Raw genomic sequence first — 19929 nt, forward strand, 5'->3', positions numbered from 1 at the left:
CTTAGCAAGGTGAGTGTGTCACATTTTTAACGTCATTCATTTTTTTATCGACAGTGAATACAATGGCAACCGTTGTTTTATGGTTTTACTTTTCCGTTTTCCTTTTTATTCTTCTTCAATTGTTGATGGCCGCAGGCTTTTGATTTCCCCGGGAAATTGCTGAAAGCGGTGGAGCTGGAGCCAGAACTAGAGCTAGTATTAGATATTCCCAGTCCGGAGAGCTAAGCTTCAAATGGCATACATTCACAGCCTTGGTTTTGAAGGCTAGCCGTTCATTTTTTGGAGGAATATACAGGCCAGTTTATTCCATTTATTTAAATATTATTAACCATAGATTTGTCTCACTTATTTAAATTTTTATTAATATACTTTTTCAAAAGTCAATTTCTTATCTATAATTTTAGTTATTTTTTGTTCAGTATTTTTCAGTACCTTTTTTGGTAGTTAAGTAGATATAACTCGATTAAGGCTGATATGCCTTAGGTAAAAAGGTTTATGAACTTTCCCCTGCGTAATACAAATATACTACTATATATATAAATATATATAAAACTTTAATAATTGCAATTTATTTTTCAAGTGCTGAAATCTGCCTAGTAGTGAAATCATAATTTAAATGTTACTTTTGTCAAATTTATTTTAATCATATCAACATTATTCATATTTTAATTCATAATAATTCATAATAATTTTTTGCCTCTTTAAATCTACTTTATCCAGGGTCATTTAATTATTAATTGAAACCTATATACCAAGTCTTTTTCTTAGTTTTCTTTTATTTATAAAAAAAACTAAGTGGCGCTCTCTTATTTAATAGTTATAATCAAGTTTAGATTCTTTAATAGCCAGTCATAAGTGAACCTTCGAACAATCCCAAGCCTCCAATAATTCTGAGCTACCGTCTGCAAACTCTTGGTAAAATAGTAACACTGTAAAGTTAAAGCCACATTTTTTTTTCCCAAATTTCTCCTCCCCCCTTAGTTTTTGAAAAAAAAACAAAACAAAAACAAAAAAATCAAAGTTTTTAAGAAACTTAAGAAAAGTCTAATTGCAAATCTAGCATTGTCAGTTTTTTTATTATTAAAAAAAAATTATGAATATTGAGAGAATTATGAAAAATTATGGATTGAAGCAGACTAATTCTCCTAGAAACCCATTTAAAAACAAAACTTTAATTCCATGTCATTAAATTATTTAAAATTTTAACACTATATTTTTTAATTCTTCTCAAGTAAACTTATTATTACCGCTCCCTATAAGAATATACTTCTTAAAATAATATAGTATCCATAACAAGAAAATAAAGTGTTTTTTGCTGGGGTGAGAATATGCTTTTTAAACATAGAGTTTCGATAGTCAATTGGGTCGCGTCCTTGTCGTGCCGAATTAAAGTTGCAGCGAGACGCGAGAGCAAGAGCGCGCGGCGTATTGTAGGCGAGGTACTTGTCTCTCAGATCTGCGTGAAACTTTTCACTGTCGGGAACTGTACATACAAGTGCAATCCTTTAAGGGGGTGATAGCTGACCCAATTTCGAATTTTTTAAGGCAATATTTGCAGGTCGATATCCGTTTTTACATTTTTTATTGCAACTTTTTTTTTCAATAAATACCCAAATTTCCTACTTATTCTTATTTTGTTTTGTCTAATGTTTATTTATTTAAATACCATAAATTCAAAGTATCTGTGAAGTTATCATTCATACCGATATCTGGCTAATTTTTAGAATTAGTTCCTTTATTGTGGGATCATTTCAAGTTTTAATGTTTATTAATGAAATACAAGTTCACAAATGTGATCCGCCATTTTTAATACAGGCACGGGCCATATTTCTTAATTCGGTCGTGGTCACCCTTATCGTCCTCTCCTTTCATTCTGTTAAACGCCTGTTCTTATCTCTGTTGTGTATACAAGCTCCTCTACTCGACTCGAAATGAAAAAATCCAGAAAAGTTGAGTCAGGCGATCGAGCGGGCCAAGGAAAGATTCCGCCAAGTACATCCTTGACAGCCAAGCCTAAATGCGCTTAACAGTTCTCAACTCTTGTTTGAAGATTATTGGCCTTTCTCATTCCATTTTCCGCTAGATGATCGGATATCATGTTGCAGGAACTGTAAATAGTTAACTTCACCTAAATGTTCTGGTAAGAATGTGACCCAATAAGTATTCTGCCTATTACTCCGGCCCACACGTTAACAGAAAATATGCTCCGAGTATTTTCCAGTACTGATTTGCGTCCTTAGGAGATCATTCCAGGTTGTGGAAATTGGTAATACCCTCCATCGAAAATTTGAACTTGTCCACAGAATTCTTTTAAAAAACCACGGGTCTTCGATATCTTTGTTCAAAAAAAAAGTGGCAAATTGGATTCTTCTTGCGGGTGCTTTTGCTTATAAGCCCTGCACCCGCCTACCATGCAAGGCATACTTTCAATCTTTGTGCATAGTCGCCCAAACTTTCCATCTAGAAAGGCCAAGGTCTCCAGCTAGTTTTCTGATGCTTGCCGGAGAATAGGTGGTAACAGCTTCTAGTGTTGCTGCTTGACGTTGACGATTTATTGGAAAAAGTTATATAAAAGAGAGGGGATTTCTTGCTGGACGCTGAAAAAAATATCTAGGGTCTTACTTAATACCAACTTATCTTGCAATATTCATATAATATTTGTTTTATGAAAATTCGTTACATTTTTGGACTTGGAGAAAATTTTCCACGAGGCTTTCTAAATATCCATTCTCTTTAACTTACTATACCGGGTGGTGCGTCGCCGAACGGAACAGGAAAACCCATGTAAATTTTAAGGGGGTCAATTATTGGCTTCCCTGTACATTTTATAGAAAAAATGTAAGACAACTTTTTGAAGAGACCAATCTAGCAAACCCTTGTGCAAAGTTTCAAAAAATTTTAATAAGCGAATCTTGAATTATTCAATTAAATAAGTGGCCATAATTAAGTGGCATTATGCGGGAAACAGTTTTAGAGCAGTTGTTTGTTTTCAGTTTATTTCCTCACCAAGCTCATTCCGTCCATTTTAACTATTAAACGTATTGTCAATAAGTTCGAGTCCAAAGGTACCGTAATAAATAATTCTAAATGTTCAACTCAGGATAACGAAAATAGAGCCGAAGAAAGAGAGAACAGAGATCTTAATATTCTACTGAGTGTGGAGGATAACAAGATGGTTAGTACGAGGGTTCTTGGGCAAGATTTAAATAAACATCATACAACGGTATTGTGCACTTTAAGAAAACACAAATATTATTCGTATAAATTCGAAAAACATCAAGAGCTGCAGGAAGAAGATGAAGAGCGAAGAATGGCATTTTGTTTTGAAATGATGGAAAGAGCAAATAATGATAATAATTTTTTAATAAATATTTGTTTTACCGATGAATGTACATTTGCCCACAACAATGAACCAAATGTTCAGAATTGCCGGTATTGGAGCCAAGAAAATGAACATCGCTTTGTTCATACTTGGACACAATATCCCCAAAAAACAAATGTATTCGTGGGAATTATCGGACACCATATCATTGGACCCTATATGGACTATAACCTAACAGCTGAAACCTATTTGGACCTATTTCAAATTCAAATTGGACCCGCCTTGGAAGAAGTTGTTCAGGAAGATGGTTAGAGAGTGCTTGGAAAATGCTTTTAACGGCAATATTATTGGTCCACGGTACCGGATACTTTGGCCAGCCAGGTCACCTGATCTTTCACCGACTGACTTCTTTTTGTGGTGTCATTTAAAAAGTGTCATTTATAAAAGTGTAAAATTTGAGAATCTAAACCAGTTACAAAACGCTATTTCGTTAGAATGTAATAAAATTTCCCAATATCAACTTAGGAACGTTAGAAATTAATTTTATGATCGGTTAGGATATTGTTTAGCTGTTAATGGGGGGTTATTTGAACATTTGATTAATTGATGTTTTTATGTAATACTCTATTATTTTAAAAAAAGTTATTGTATTTTATTTTATTTTTCCATACTTAGTAAAATATTAAGAGTTCTATTCTCTCTTTTTTCGGATCTATTTTCGATCTTCTGAGTTAAACATTTACAATTATTTATTGCAACGGCTTTGAACTCGAATTTACTAACAATAGGTTTAATGGTTGAAATGGCTCAGATAGGCTTGATGGGAAAATAAATTGAAAATATTTCAGATACTGCTATTGGTTTAATTAAATTCTAAGTATGATAAAATAATTTTTTTAATAATCGATAATAATAATTGTTATTGGTTTAACTTCACCGTTATATTAAATAAAAGTTTAGATAAAAAAGTAATGTTAACGTGTCTTACTTTGAATGTATGGTTGTAAGATTGATAAAACGAAAAAAAAACATTTCTTGTATTCGGCTGTACGTCAGATTTGACAAAGCCTTATAACAAATTGTTTGCTAGTGTCTGGTTTTACCTGAACCGAAAATTTGGTAATTTTGCAATTACATTTAATTGAATAATTCAAGATTCGCTTATTAAATTTTTTTGAAACTTTGCACGAGGGTTTGTTAGCCAGATTGGTCTCTTCAAAAAGTTATCTTACATTTTTTCTGTAAAGTGTACAGGGAAGCCAATAATTGACCCCCTTAAAATTTACATGGGATTTCCTATGTTCCGCGCTGCGACGCACCACCCGGTATATAGAGCCTACATAGCGCCTAATCGAATTATATTCAGCAATGAGATGAATTGACAGACAGCGATAATTCTAGATAGGTCAAAGACTCAGAAAACTCATTTCTTGGCCTATTACACCTTTATTAAATTAAGCGGCACTCACAATTAAATATTATTTGGTGGAGAACACAGTTCTTTTCTTGCCAATAACTCTGACAATCTCAATAATCTTGATTTTTTTATCTTTAGTATAGGAGAAACTTTTGAAAGTGAGCGTAATTGTAATGGATTTTTTAAACGGTGTTATTGTATATTTAAGTTAGGAAATTCTAACATTAGGCGAGTCCGGCTCTCGGAATTCACATATATATATATGAATATGTGCATTTTTAAAGTTATTGACACGATTATCCTGTTACCACAAAATGCTTAGTGTTCCACACAGTTAGGAAAAACATTTTCATAAATTCAAACATTTAAAAAATTTTAAAAAGGGAGCGACGTTAATACCTTTTGATGTTTGTATTTAAATTGTATTAAAAAGCGGGTTAGAAGGAGTTAGAAGGTCTTCCCTCTTTTTAAATATTGTACTTCCTTTTACATTAAGTGGTGTGTTATTTGTATTGTATTTTGAATGTTCTTAAACCTATTCTTAAATATTATTTCAATTTATGGACAAGTGATTTCATGTTAACTCTTTATCTTTAATTGTAAGTCCTTTTTCCTCTAAAAAAATAAAAAACACATACAACTTACTTTTAATTAGCATTGATCATGGCCCATACGCCGCAAGAGCTTTGCTAAGCGAATAATAAATATTTTTATAATACTTTGTTGTGTTATCTTATATTTCTTTATATTTAACGGATCCTTCTGGCTGTAGCTGAATTCCAGGTTACTTTTTGACGTCCGTATAAATAATATCAGCCCGGAAAAGTATCAGCGCTTATTATGTATTCTGCTCTACATTAGTATGGATAGATAGCATAGAGATATTTTAATAAACATCGTCACTTTTTACATGTGAGGTAAATTTAAGTTAAAAAAAATTAATTGATAATTAGTAATAGTAATGACTTACTCCGGTTTTTATACAGGGCATCCCAAATTCAAGAATGAGCATTGGACAAGACATACAATGTTGGTTAAGGCCAAATTTGCGGCTTATAAAATTCCGTGTGAAAATTTTAAAAAATATATGCAGGGTGTTTCATTAATATTGCCAAAAAATTCAGGGGGAGTTTCTTTGCTTAAAAATAATAAAAAAGTCCTTATTAACCTATGTCCGCAAATGCTTAATTTCTAAGATACAGGGTGTTACAGTTTTATTTTTGTTTTTTCTTAATAATTTTGGTAGTTATGCAGATATTTGAAGGAAAATTGGCATCTGGGTTTTTTTTGATATGGTAAATTCAAATTTATTCTTACGAGGGTTCACACTTGTAGAGGGCACTACATACACGGTTTTTTATACTTTAAAAGTGTCATATCTTTTTTATGGTTGCTTAAATTATTTTTTTAAATAAAAAAGTAGATTTATCTATTATTTCTACGGAAAAAAGGTATTTTGATCGAAATAGCTACAAGCCACCGTTTTCGAGATATTTAGACTTATACATAATGAATGCATTACATTTTAAAAGTCACAATTTTTAAGTTGTGTGAAATTCCTTTAAAAAATTTAAATAATAAATGTAAAAGGTTTGTTGTGTATAATAAATTCCTAAAGGCAACAGAAATACTAAAAAAATATGTATGAAAAGGCCTGCAACGTACATATATTTAGTACCCATTTATCCATTATACGGAACGGGTTTAATAATTTTTAAATTATATTTGCCCGTCTCCATCAACGCCTTTGTGACACTGGACAAGTTTTCAACAACAAACTACTGGTAACATGAGACCGCGCACAGTAGCAACTCCATGAGTAGAAGTGAAAAAATTGAGGAAAATCCTGCAACAAGCACTAGAAAGATTGCTTTAAACTTAAATGTAAGTCCTTCTACAGTTTTCAGAATTTTAAAGAATAACTTTCTATACCCTTATCATATCCAGCGGGTACAAGCACTATTACCGACTGATTTTCCGTTAAAACTAAATTTTTGTCCTTGAATGCAACAAAAAATTGGCGCAAATCCCCAGTTTTTAAGACAAATATTATTCACGGATGAAGTAAATTTTTCCAGAGAAGCCATAATGAACTTTCACAATAATCACCTATGGGCGGATGAGAATCCACATGCAATTTTAGAAGGCCGTCATCAACATAAATTTTCTCTTAACACATGGGTTGGAATTGTTGCAGACCATTTGATAAGCCCATTCTTTTTGCCATTAAGGCTTACTGAAGAAGTTTATCGTCATTTTCTCGAACACGAATTGCCCATACTTTTGGAGTATGTTCCATTGCAGTTAAAATTGCAAATGTACTTCATGCACGATGGAACCCCACCTCATTTCAGTTTAGTTGCACGTTAATATTTGAACACAGTGTATAAGAATCGTTGGATAGGCCGAGAAGGAACTGAATCTTGGCCTCCCAGATCTCCAGACCTTAATTCCTTGGACTTTTTCCTTTGGGGTCACCTTAAACATTTGGTTTATACAACCCCAGTAGATACTGTGGAAGAATTACGAAATCGCATTAACGCATCCTGTGAAATAATTAAACACACATCCGGAATATTTGATTTAGTTCGCCAATCGATGCGTCGTAGAATAGAGGCCTGTATTGCAGTTAGGTGTTCACATTTTGAACAACTGTTGTAACTTATGTTCCACCAAGTGGCTTTTTTGAAAGTAGATATCTGTCGTAGGAACTTTGATTAATTTTTTTTTACTAAATAAAAAATATTATTTTATTAACAGAAAAATATAAAATAAAACTTAATAAAATATTGATATTTATTTATATATCTGTCGTAGGAACTTTGGTTAATTTTTTTTACTAAATAAAAAATATTATTTTATTAACAGAAAAATATAAAATATAACTCAATAAAATATTGACATTTATTTTGAAGTTTCAAAAGAGCATTGAATAGTAAATAAAAACTCCAGATTTCGTATTTTAAGCTGATGATATCTCGGATCTAAAACGTTAAAATGTAATGCATTTATTATTTTAATTTCAAAAATCTCGAAAACGCTGGCTTGTAGCGACTTTGACCAAGATATCTTTTTTACATGAAAATAATAGATAAATAAATTTTTTTTTGTAAAAAGAAATATTTAAGCAACCATAAGAAAATTATCAGACTTTAAAGTAAAAAAACCGTGTATGTAGCGCCCTCTAGAAGTGAAAACCCTCGTAACATTAAATTTGAATTTGAAACACTCTGTATTATTTCCGAAAATTAAGAAAATTCAATTTTTTTCTGACTGTTTGACGCAAAATAAATATTACGAGGTTTTGTCTTTCAGCAACCATCATCAAATTATGGACACAATGTTGGAATATGCCAAACATAAATAGTCGTACTTTTCATAAGACTCTCATGGGAAAAAGAGAGAGGTGTATATATTTACTTAAAAATTAATTTGTACTCTCAAAATGGAAGTGTGATATATCGTTAACAAGGTAAATGTGTCATCCAATAGGCAAACGTTAAATCTGGTACAGTATAATTCGTCTTAACCGGCTTCGCATTAACCGGTCGACGGATTAACCGGCCTGTTTACAACAGCCGAACGCAACGCAATATTTTCCAAGAAATTCACCGGCGAGGCGATTCGGCTGGGATTTCCCCGTTATTACGGGGAGATCCCTGTGAACTGAACTATAAACGATGTTGGATAGGATTATTTTGTCGTTTTGATCAGTTTGGTTTGTTCTTGCTGTGGTTACGTACAAAACATAACTATTTCCTTAACAATGAGTGCAAAGCGCAAAAGAATTGTGGTTTCGATGGATACACGGTTAAAAGTGTTAAAGCGGATTGATAATGGTGAATCTGTAGCGAAAATCTGTGCAGAATTTAATGTTGGAAAAAGCACTGTAAATGACTGGCAAAGAGATAGGCATTCGATTGAGGAGTTTTGTTCGAAAATGGAATCTGATAAGAATCTGGGCAGCTGTTGTACGAGAAAAAAACCTATTTGCGAGGTCGTCGGTGAAGCTTTGTGGATCTGGTTTCTTCAGGAACTTCGAAGAGGTACACCGATTGGCGACCCAATTTTGAAAGAAAAAGCTCTGGCTATCCACCACAGTGATGGTTGGCTTAATCGATGGAAAAAGCGACACGGAATTCATTTCGCACATGTAAGTGGAGAAAAACTGTCTGCTGATACTTCAGGTACGACAGAATTCAAGACTAAGTTTGGTGAAATGGTTAAAACAGAGGAATTATCTCCAGAACAAGTTTATAGTATGGACGAGACCGGGCTAAACATTAAAATGTTACCAGAAAAAACTTTTCTAGGCAGTCATGAAAAGTCTGCCTCTGGCTTTAAAAAGGACAAAGAGCGTATTACAGTGGCCGTTTGTTCGAATGCAGCGGGAACTCATAAAATTCCTCTTTTCGTTATTGGCAAGTCTGCTAAACCACGGGCATTCAAAAACTTGAATCCATCGTCCCTTCCGGTCTATTATAAGTCACAAAAATTAGCGTGGATGAATTCAGACCTGTTTAAAGAGTGGTTTAATTTAGAGTTTGTTCCAAGAGTTAAAAAACATTTAAAAAGTGTTAACTTGCCTATCAAAGCAGTTCTAGTATTAGATAATGGTCCAACCCATCCTCATGACTGCGATGTAGATGACATAAAACTAGTTTATCTTCCTCCTAATGTGACAAGCTTAGTGCAACCAATGGACCAAGGAATGATCGAAAGCTTAAAAAGACGATACAGGCGTAAACTTGTTTCTGAAATTCTGCAACACTCGGAGAGTGAAGACAAAGGTCTTTTAGAAGTCATCAAAAAGATCAATATCAAGGACGTTATCTATATGTTAGCTACAGCATTTCAAGAAATGCCCTCTTCAACGTTTATTAAATCTTGGAGAAAACTTTGGCCAGATGTTGAGAATCTAGTTGCGATCTCGAATATTGCAGGGACTGAAGAAGAAGAAAAAAATAAATCCACTCTACAAGACGTTCAAAAGTTAACGGGTAACGAAGCATTGCAACCAGAAGATGTGGAAAATTGGATGATAAGTTGTGACGATCAGAACTGCATGAAGTTAGTTAGAGTTAAGGCGTAACAAAGCATTGCAACCAGAATGTGTGGAAAATTGGATGATAAGTTGTGACGATCACCTTGAAAATGAATTTTTTGAATGATGACGAAATCATAGATTTAGCAACCAAAGAAACAGAGGAATATGATGAGAGTAGTGACATTGAAGAGGAAAAAACGATTTCTCATAAGGAAGCCAAAAATATAATGGAACTTGCATTAAAATACATTGAGCAGCAACATGAGTCAACAGCATTAGACGTTTTGGTGATTAGAAAATGGAGGGATATCGCATTCAGAAATTCACTGAAGGTTAAAAAACAGAAGAAAACCACAGACTTTCAAAAAATTATTACATATTAAACTTACATACATATGTATATTTGTTGATGTAGCACCTTCATGTATGTAAATATGAAATACATAACTATATAAAGAATATTTCTCCATTATTTTATATTTATTATGTTCATATATATGTGTAATACTCTCTTCAATACATATACATATGTATATAACATTGATAATGAACATAATATGTTTTATGTACACATATATAAGTACACTTCGGATTAACCGGCTAAAACGGCAACTGGCCAGGTATGCAGTCCCGAGGTGACCGGTTAAGAGGAATTCTACTAATCCAATATGGCGCCCATAAGGAAAGAAAAGTTGATAGTCCCTAAAGGATAAAACGTCGTCGTATTAATTGTAAATCACTATCATGTCGGCGAGTAGAAAAGAGAACCGTGAAAGAGTGCCATTGATTTTGGTCTACAGCTTGAAAATGGTCAAGAATTTTTTTTTTAATTTTTGTATAGGTATCTCTTTTTTTATTTTTTTATTAACATCACATTACGCAACTTTGATAGCTCTAAACTCTTGATAAATATTTCAAAAAGATTTGAATTATCAATGTTTATACGGCTCTTAAGATCCGAAATGTTTTCTGAAGCGAGTTTATGACAGACATAGTTGAACCTTAAATTTAGGCCAAATGATCTTATTTCAATATTTCTTAATTTTACTTATTGTCTCTCGTTCTGGTTATGCTTGATAATAATTCATATTACATTATATTAATTAAAAATTAATTGTATGATTTATTATAGGGAACAACAGTATGGTGGAATACACCAAGCAAATTGGATCAATCCTCCGTGGTAAGTTTTTTGCCATGCTAAACATATAGCTTAGACTTTTTAATATATGCAAAAAATAACTTTTACAAATACACTACTATTCGTGATACCACAGATTAATTTTTTTCCAATATCGCTTAATTAAAAAAATGGTAGCGCAAAGCGTTTTAACTTTAAACAAATTTTGATTTTATTACATTTTTGTATAACCAACTTTTTTTGTTTGTTGAAAATGATCACCAACTTTGTTATTTTAAAAGAGATAAATTTATAATAAAAGTATTTTTACTAATTCATGTATAAGCAAATTTTACTGCTTTTTAAGATTTTGACCTGAAATCGGTCTTGCATTTGACTTTGTATGCTGTTTAAGCAAAGTAGCTTTAATAATTAAGAATAATGCTATATATTATACGCTATATACTATACGCATTTTTAGGCTTTCAATGTCCTTTCATTTGATATATATCGGTCTGATTTCTAAAATGTCTTATCGGCATTAAAATACCATTATACATCTACTATTACGTAAGATAGTTTGAACTTATAAAAAAGTGTTATCATTTTATTTTAATTTAATGGGTCATAAATAATGTGCGTGTTTTTAAAAACGCATTAAAGTATAATCTAACTCGATAAACTATGAGCCTATATTAAAAAATTCTAAAATTTGTATACCGGGTGACACAGGAAAAAGGGAACACTTTATAATAACTTTTTTACTTTTCATAATAAACAAATGAAATTTGATATATCGATAGAATAGATATGTTCTCTTGTTTTACATTACTTCCAGTTTAACAGGAAGTAACACTAGCTATTTTATTTTAAATAGGATAATTATTACGTAGGTATATATTACGTATTTTGATATAAAATAATATTCTGAGGATAATGATACCGCATTTGCTACTTTTTCTTTTATACTCATAGAAAATCTTTTCAATCTAAGCTGTTAGATATTGAAAATAGCATTGTCGAACGGGAGTGTGTTGAAGTAAAAATTCATAAGCTTTTTATTATTTTGGTTTGTGTTTATATACCTCCTCAATCTAATTCAGAAGTTTATGAATTATATTGTAATCCAATAAAGTCCATATATAGCAGCTATTCAAATAAGAACATTAAAGTAATTGTAGCAGATTATAATATTCCGAATGCATTATGGAAAAATGAAGAATTTGGTTTAACGGTACACTGCAACAACACCTCTCCAGCTAATGTTTTATCAAATTGTTTTAATTTTAATGATATGTTTCAATTTAACTTTGTAAAGAATAGCAGACAAAACTCTTTTAGATTTAGTTTTCTTAAATATTAAAGAGATAATTGTATCAAAAGGTATAGATTTGTTACTGCCAAATTGTATTCATCATACAGCAATAACTTTTAAAGTTCCTATAATATGTGATAATAAATTAGGTAGTTATGAACAATACTTTTATGATTTTAAAAACTGTAATTATTTTCTTATAAACTATTATTTGGCAGGTATTGATTGGAAAAGTTGTTTCATGGCTTTGGACGTTAACGAATGTGTCTCTTTTTTTTACGACCGTTTATTTCAGGCTTTTGAACATTGCGTACCTTTAAAAAGATTTAAGGAATAAAGAAAGAATTTTATGTTGTCCCAAGTAGCTAAATTTAATGGTGCTAGTAGCAATACTAATCAACAGTTGGTAAATTTATTTTCAGAGTTTTTTTCAACTGTATATAAAGAACCTATATTGAATTATTCTATTAGTTATATTTTTCAGAAATGTGTTAGTGTGACTTATTACCAGTTTAATGTTACGGAAATAATTGAGGCTATAAATGTAATGCCTTTTAAAATTAGTTGTGGACCAAATGGTATTCCATTTTGTTTTCTAAAAAAATGTGTATACACGTCAGCTATACCTCTAAATTTAATATTTAACAAGTCCATGTCATTGGGAATATTTCCAAGCTTTTGGAAAGAAAGCCATATCAGACCTATATTTAAATCTGGAAATAAATCTTCTGTAGAAAATTATAGAGGAATATGCATTCAAAGTGAAATACCGAAACTATTCGCCTATCTTTTTACGCAAAAATTAACCAGTGAATTGCCTTGGTATACTCAATGGGCATCAGCATGGGTTTATTAAAGTCAGGTCGACTAATACCAATCTTTTAATATTTACAAATTTTATTTTAACAAATATGGTGGCAGGTGGCCAGGTCGACTCTGTATATACTGATTTCTCCAAGGCCTTTGACAGAGTGGACCACAATCTTTTGGTGGCAAAGTTAAGGGTCTTGGGGGTCAGAGATTGGAGGGACACAAAGTCAATGGTCTCAAATTATGTTTATTTTTAAAAACGATTACACGTGTTTCGCCCTAAGGCATCGTCGGATCTAAAAGAAAAAAAAGGCAACCCTATTACAAAAACAACAATGCATAGACATAAATTACAATGTTAAGATATGACTTACTGGTAAAGCTATTAGATTAACACTACAAACATTTAAGTTGAAACAAAAATAAATACATAAAAAATAAAAAATAATGCTGACGTTCACATTTAATCCGGTGTCAAAACTAAAAAATAAAAGTAAACAAAACAAGCAGAATGAGGTTAAGTTGAGCGGGAGAACGGAGATAAAGCAAAAAATAAAATAAAAAATAAAAAGTGAAATATGACTTAGTCGAGAAATAAACCAGCAACCATCGGGTTCGTAGGCAAGCGCTAAACTTACATGCTATACATGTCGTGATGAATATTGTTAAAAATTAAATGCGGTTCGAAGGTAAAAGCATCATTCACACAAGACAGTACAGGACTCCTTTTTGCCCTTGTGATCTCTATCTTCTCTAATAAGTCAAGCTTCTTTCCCTTGGGACACTAATGAAGAATTTTTACATTTTTCGGGATGGAAGGATTAGTGTTTTGAGGACAATAAATGACTTGCAAAAGCCGATTTCGTCTCGGTGATTTCGGTATCTTTGTGTTTATTATATTCTCTTAAGTGTTTCTGCACTCTCGTTTTTATTTTCCTTCCAGATTGACCAATGTAAACGGCATTACAGTCCCCGCAGTTAAGGGAGTAGACTCCCGATTGGGATAAGGGTTCTCTTTTATCTTTAATGTTGATGATCTCATGCTTCTTCAAGAAGACAGAAATTACTTTAATGCATGCTGTAAAATAAATCATATGGACCTCAATATAAGCAAATGTTCTCAAATATCCTTTTCCAAAGTAAAGGAACCAATATTTTTCAATTATTCCAGTAATCAACTTACTTTGAAAGTTGTTAGTGAAATAAAAGACCTTGGAGTTGCACTGGATAATAACCTATCATTTAAAAGACATATAACAAACATTATTTGTCGCTCTCTTAGGGTGCTAGGTTTTCTAATTAGATCTGCAAGGGACTTTTCAATTTTTACAATAAAAAACTCTATTGTGCTCTTGTTCGGAGTATTCTTGAGTACTGTTTAAATATCTGGAACCCTAGTTATATATATAACTTTCGTTCATGCAATAGAATGTGTACAGAACAAGTTTCTAAGATTTATTGGTGATATAAATGTGGCTATAACAGAGATGAATAATATTATGGAGAATTAAGAACATTATTTAATATTGAAACTTTTGAAAGGAGAAGAATAAACCTCGAGATGACATTTTGCATAAAATTATAAATGGAACAATGGATTGCTCTGATGTTTTAAATCTTATATGTCTAAATGTACCTGATAGAAGAAGCCGACATGCAAATGTTTTTCATATTCCTGATCATTCAACAAATTATGGCAAAAGTCCATTCATAATCCTATTTCCAGGATGTTAAAAAATGCAAATACTATGCAACAAACTGTAGATTTTTTAAATATTTTAGAGGCTAGTTTTAAGGCAGCAGATTGTAGGGTGATATGTTTTATATAAAATAATTATTGTGATATAAATTTGAATATTGTAGGTACTTTAAACTTTAGTAATGGTTGTGTAATCTATATCTATTATTTTATCAACATATACAGTAGCGGCCAAATGTAGAGAAACTTTTAATTTTTTAAAAAATTAATTAATAGGTTAAATAAAACGTTTTAATTTCATCACTAAATCATTGGGTACCTTAAGTTACTTATAATGATATAAAAATAAACACATTCTTTAACACATGACGAAAATACCAAAATATTTTTCATTTTTTTGCGGCCATAAGTAGAGAAACTTTTTTTCCGATCATTCCTAAACAAACAGTTTTTGAATAAAGAGAATAATATTTTAGTCGTGTGTTAGTATTAGTCGAGTAAGATGCCACGAGGTATTCATTTGTCAGTTCAGTTAAAAGAACTAATTATAAAAAAATATCAAGATGGATTGAAACAAAATCAAATTGCAATTGATTTAAAGCTTAATAAAAGTGTTATATCTAAACAAATCAAGATGTACAAAGAACGTGGAGGTTCTTTAATTAAACCTAAGACCGGAAGGCCGCGAAAGACTACTCCTTCAGATGATAAAGTAATAAGAAGATGTTCCCAAAAAAATCCTTTCTTTACTGCCGTGGATATTAAGAAAGGAAACCCTTCCATTTCACTATCCATCCGTTCCATAAGAAGACGCTTAGGCGAAGGAAACCTCCAAGCCAGACGACCGGCAAAGAAACCATTCATTTCCAAGAAAAATCGGCATGCTCGTTTAAAATTTGCTAGAGAACATTCCACTTGGACTTATAACCAATGGAAAAACATACTTTGGTCCGATGAAAGTAAATTTAATTTATTTGGGTCGAATGGAATAAAGTATGTAAGGCGTCCCCCACATCAAAGATTCAATCCTAAATACACTAGGCCAACCATAAAACATGGTGGAGGTAATGTCATGGTATGGGGTTCTTTTTCTGGGCATGGACTAGGTCCGCTAATAAAAGTTGAGGGTATTATGGACAGATATCAATATTTACAGATCCTCAAGAATCATATGATACCTTACGCCGAAGAAAACCTTCCACTAATTTGGAAATTTCAACAGGATAATGATCCTAAACATACAGCTAAAATTGTTAAAGATTTTTTTGCGGAGGAACAGCTCAACGTTTTAGCCTGGCCTCCACAAAGCCCCGACTTAAATCCCATTGAAAACCTATGGGAACAATTGGAGTTAGATGTTAGGCGTAAATATCCCGAAAAATTTAAAAACAAAGAAGAACTGTTTTGCGCATTATCGCAGGCCTGGCAGGAAATACCAGAAGAAAAAATTGTAAAATTGTTGGAGTCGATGCCCAGAAGATGTGCAGAAGTTATTAAAAACAAAGGTTTTGCTACCAAATATTAGGTTTATTTTAAGTATTTGTAATATTTTGCTTAAGTTTCTCTACTTTTGACCGCTTAAAAAATAAAAAAAAAATTTTTTGTGGGTTTATAAATAATTTTCTTATACACTAGTTATTTATTTTTTATGTTGTATTTGTGTTCCACCTAAAACAATAAAATATATTTTTAAAAAGTAATCTATCAATATTTTTTTAAAAATAATCAAAAGTTTCTCTACTTTTGGCCGCTACTGTATGTATGCTATAATTAGTCTATTTATTGTAAAATGGTAATGTCGTAAATAAGAAAAATTTTTTTTTAAATTTTGAAATAGTTTGCCATAAATGCATTGAAAATTTTATTTATTAATTAATAAATCACAAAAAAATAATATTCATTGTATTTTATTACTTAACTTAGTTTTTCAGAAATACAGTCAGTAAACATAACATATTCAAATATTAGTAAACACAAGAATTCTTTCAAAAAACTGCGGCAAATAAAACTTTCAACGCAACAACAAATTTAAAAAGTTGATTTTTTCTATAAGTGTAAAACAAAAAGTAGCAAATGCAGTATCATTATTCTTAGAAGATTATTTTCTATCAAAATACATAATAATTATATACCAAGTGTCTCATTTAAAATAAGAAAGTTAGTGTCACTTCCGGTTAAACAGGAAATGACGGAAAACAACTAAATATATCAAAAGATGGTCTTATAGCAATTCCATTAATATTCCAAATTTTATTTATCTTAAAGAGTAAAATAGTTATTAAGTGTTCCTTTTTTCCTGTGTCACCGGGTATACATGTTTCAAAATTCTTTGTAGAGTAGAATGCAAAACTACTTGTCATCGGGATAGGACTGTATTTGGGAGCATTTAATTCAATCTAGATCCTGCCTATTTTAATATTGAAAAACATCCATTTCTTAGCCGATTTTAACAGAGAAGCAATATTTTGAAACGTCATTTAATGCCATTTTAGTCATGAGTCGATACACACCGAAACAATGCGCTGAAATTGTTTCGCTGTACATTGAAATCAATCGTTTAACTATGAAAATTGTGCGTGTGTATCGTATGGAATATGGGAGACATTCGGCACCTTCTGGAAAGACAATTCGTAGTTTGTCCAACAATTTCTTTGAATACGGATCTGTATCTACTAGCCAGCGTCCCAGTGGAAAACGTCCGTGACTCTCCAATGAAGTTGTTGAAGCAGTTAAAAAGAGTGTATCTAAAAATGACGTTACAAAAAGTGCGATATTAGCGCACGTTGTTTGTCCGAAAATGTGTAAACATGGTCTGATAAACTTTATCTATTTTCAACAAGACACATTGCCAGTTCCCAGGACTCATCGCACAGTGTTTTGTACAATGGACAAAATTCAAAATTTACAGTACAGATTTTTTAAAAGTTTTATAGCGTTACGTTTAGGGAAATACCTATAAAGGACGATAAAATTTTATTTTTTTTATACATATATTCCACAAGAAAAAAATACGGAAAAAAGAAAAATATTTTTGTTTTTATTAAGGCTTTTAGTTTTGAATTATTTTTTTAATTATAAGTAATTGTACTTTTAAGGTGATTTTTTTTAGTTATTAGTGGAACATTAAACAATATTTTAAATTATAAATAAAAATTTAATTAGCGGCAGTATGGAAAAAAAATGATAAAAACTGGCATTTTTTAAAATTCTTTTTATCTAAAGATTACAAAAAAACTGTGAAAAACTGTTTTGTAATTTTTGTTTTGAAAAATTGATTGAAAAACTGTTGTGCAAATAGAATTATTTAAAGAAATGAGAGATTTTCAACTTTTTTGTTTCAATCAAATATGACGTACGATACGTCAAACTTCTTTAATTTTTGCGTAGAACCTAAAATCAAATAATATACAGGGTGTTCCATTTAAAATGTTAATGACTGTTAATCACTTCTGACCCAAAATTAGCCGATCTTTTTTTTTTTTGGATCGGTGTAGAAATTCTTTATGAACACTGGTTACGCGGCGCCGCCCCCAGTAGTGTGGGACTCAGTGTCGAGTCTGTTTCGTCCTATACCCACCAAAACTCCACCGCTGGGTGGTGCCTTGTGGCTCCCTACACTGCGGTCTGCTAAGAAGCAGTCCTATTGTGTCCCATATGTTTAGTCCCACAGGTTCAATTCTGTAGCTTCAAGGAAGTCCAGGATTATGCCCAGTGGTAGATTTCTTATACCCTCTGGTGCGGGTTTCTCTTCCCCCAGGAATGTTGCCCTGGTTTGATTAAATGCTTCACAGAAGCACAGTATGTGAAGAGTTGTTTCGTCCTCCTCATTGCATCCCCTACATAGCGAGGTAACTGATTTCCCTAGCGTGTGCAGGTGTTTCCTGCTGGGTGCATGGCCTGTAAGTAGCCCTGCGACCCTTCGCAGTTGTTGTCTGGAGAGGCCCAGTATGTTCTCACCCTTCTTGAAGGGTGGGCTGCCTATAAGTTGTTTGGATTGTTCCATCTTTGGCAGCTGCTCCCAGTAGAATTTGTTCTGGTTTGTTAGCCAGTTGCCGATTTCCCTCTTCCAGGTCTTATCGCTGACATAACATGTTGGTTCAGGGCCTACCAGGCTGTTGCTGGCTCCCTGGGTTGCAAGTTGGATAGCCCTTCTTGCAGGCTTATTGTTGCCCATATTCTCTGCTAGGATTATCTCTGGCCTATTTTGCGCTTCGGCGAGGTTCCTGAGATCCTCCCAGCAGCTTTGCACAGTCCTTGACTTAGTCTCGAACTGTTGTAGTGCAAGTGTCGCAGCCTGGTCTCCTGTGAAAATTGCGAAGGTTTTGCCTCTTGGCAGCCCTTCTCTCATCAGTTGGACACAGGTTTGAATTCCTATTATGCTTGCCTGTAAATTTGTTGTTTCGAGGCCCAGGTTTAGCATAAGTTGTCTGCCCTGTTGTTCGTCCTCCACCATGCCCACAGCTACCCCGATCTTGGATCGTTTGGTTGCCATGTGCCATACTGAGTAACCTCTTTGCCTGAGCCTGTTCGCTTCTGCGTCCAGTGGTCCCCTTTTTTCTTTGATGATAAAAGGTTTGTCTAGGTATGTGACCTTGGTTCTGTCTGTTCTTAGGGCCAGGCGCCCAAGGTCCTGTATCTTGTCAAATAGGGCATTGTGCCCATCTTTCGATAGGATTGTTGCGCCATTTGACAGCAGTCTTTTCGCCCCCGTTATAGCTTCAGCCCGTACCACTAAGTGTAGCGGGCTTAGTCCTATCAGGTTCTCTAGGGCAGCAGTCGGCGTTGTTGACATCGCTCCTGTTATGCCCAGACATGCTATTCGTTGTGTTTTGTTGAGTATCTGTATTACAGTCCTCTTTTCTGCCGCATGCCACCATACAGGTGCTGCGTATGTAATGATGGGTCTAACCATTGTCGTGTACATCCAATGTACCATTTTTGGTGACAGTCCCCATGATCTACCGAACATTCTCTTGCAGTACATAAGAGTTTTCGTGGCTTTATTTGTAGCCTGGATTACATGTTTCTTGAAGCTGAGTTTTTTATCCAGGGTTATGCCTAAATATTTGACCTCGTCTTCAAGTCGCAGATTTTCTCCATAAAATTTTATGTTTCTAATGGGCTCTAGTTTCCTTCTTTTGGTAAAGGAAACCAGAGTAGTTTTTGTGGGATTTACCCTTAGTTGTTCTTCCTCACACC

General features: G+C 32.9%; 1 protein-coding gene across 2 annotated transcripts in view; it reads left to right on the forward strand.

Moving 5' to 3' along the window:
- Window positions 1-19929, forward strand: part of LOC126737742 (meiosis regulator and mRNA stability factor 1) — a 153388-nt gene that overhangs the window by 125402 nt on the left and 8057 nt on the right. For both annotated transcript variants that reach the window (XM_050442759.1, XM_050442760.1), the window contains one exon: window positions 10919-10969. In XM_050442759.1, coding sequence (XP_050298716.1) covers window positions 10919-10969 — 51 coding nt within the window. The remainder of the gene's footprint in view (window positions 1-10918; window positions 10970-19929) is intronic.

Source organism: Anthonomus grandis, chromosome 6 (assembly GCF_022605725.1).
Source record: "Anthonomus grandis grandis chromosome 6, icAntGran1.3, whole genome shotgun sequence".
NCBI classification, from domain to species: Eukaryota; Metazoa; Arthropoda; class Insecta; order Coleoptera; family Curculionidae; genus Anthonomus; species Anthonomus grandis.